The following is a 1,223-nucleotide window of genomic DNA, read 5'->3' on the forward strand; positions in this document are numbered from 1 at the left end:
GTGGGAAGACTGAGAAGAGGATTGTGTGTCAGTGATGATTAAGGCATTGGGCGAAGTGGAATCGGGAAGAGAACAAAGCCATCACCTGTGATTTCAGGAACTCCCAAGAAGGTGCGTTAGCTTGATTGCAGAGGAGAACTTTGGAATGTAGATTAGGCTTCAGTGCTTTCCCACCACAAAGCAAGAGAGCTGAGTTTCACACTCCTGTACTTTTTAGTCTTCCTCTGTAAACTTCTAGGCACTTCAGGCTTTCTGTGTTCTTGGGCAGAGTGGCTCCAGCAGCCCCAGGGCAGTCCTCCAAATTCACTTTGCAAGTGTGGGCTGCTGGAAGCAAAAGCACACCAGAGTTGGTGAAGGAGCCCACAGCAAGAGTAGAAGGGACCTGGAGGGATCTGGGTAGCACAAACAATGTCCACTCCAGCTTCTCACCGGGAGTTTACATTCCGGCGTCCTGGGTACAAACCATCATTTACATTGTCTCCTCCACGGTGTTTCCAGGAATCACATTATGAATTCATGAACTCTTCCGCCATCTTTTTGTGCCACCATAATGATGCATGTGGATGTCCTGCCTGATGCTCTCAAGAGTATCAACAATGCCGAAAAGAGGCAAACACCAGGTTCGTATAAGGCCATGCTCCAAAGCCATCATCCAGTTTCTAACTGTGATGATGAAGCATAGTTACATGGGTGAATTTGAAATTAGAGATGACCACAGAGCTGAGAATATTGTTGTGAACATCCTAGGCAGGTTAAACAAGTGTGGACTAATCATGACCAGATTGGATGTGCAACTCAAAGAGCTAGAAAAATGGCAGGACAGCCTACTTCCGTCCCGTCAGTTTGGTTTCATTGTACTGACAACCTCAGTGGGCATCGTGGACCATGAAGAAGCCAGATGAAAACACACAGGAGGGAAAATCCTGGGATTCTTTTTCTAGGGAAGTATACATACATGCAAATAAAATGCTTCAATGGAAAAAAAAAGAATTCATGAACATATGACTCCTAGTCTCCTTCGCCCTATGCCAGCATTTCTTAGAGGGATGATTTGTGAAAGCTCAGACCAGATTTTCTAAATCACTCCTTAGCTGTCCATTATTACCTATTATTCTCTGCAAACCTCTCTGCTCCCATTGAAATTAGTTTTGAAGGTTGTTCACAAAGTTATAAGGTTTTCCTCTTATAAACTGTGGAAGAAAAACGTTTTGGGACAATATGAC

General features: G+C 44.3%; 1 protein-coding gene across 1 annotated transcript; it reads left to right on the top strand.

Moving 5' to 3' along the window:
- Positions 1 to 255: 255 nt before the first annotated feature.
- LOC114506226 (40S ribosomal protein S15a-like) lies at positions 256 to 911 on the top strand. Its single transcript, XM_036020059.1, has one exon. It carries the CDS (start codon positions 558 to 560, stop codon positions 900 to 902), a length of 345 nt encoding a protein of 114 aa, XP_035875952.1. The 5' UTR covers positions 256 to 557; the 3' UTR covers positions 903 to 911.
- Positions 912 to 1,223: the final 312 nt, after the last annotated feature.

The sequence above is a fragment of the Phyllostomus discolor genome, chromosome 3 (genome assembly GCF_004126475.2).
Source record: "Phyllostomus discolor isolate MPI-MPIP mPhyDis1 chromosome 3, mPhyDis1.pri.v3, whole genome shotgun sequence".
Lineage (NCBI taxonomy): Eukaryota > Metazoa > Chordata > Mammalia > Chiroptera > Phyllostomidae > Phyllostomus > Phyllostomus discolor.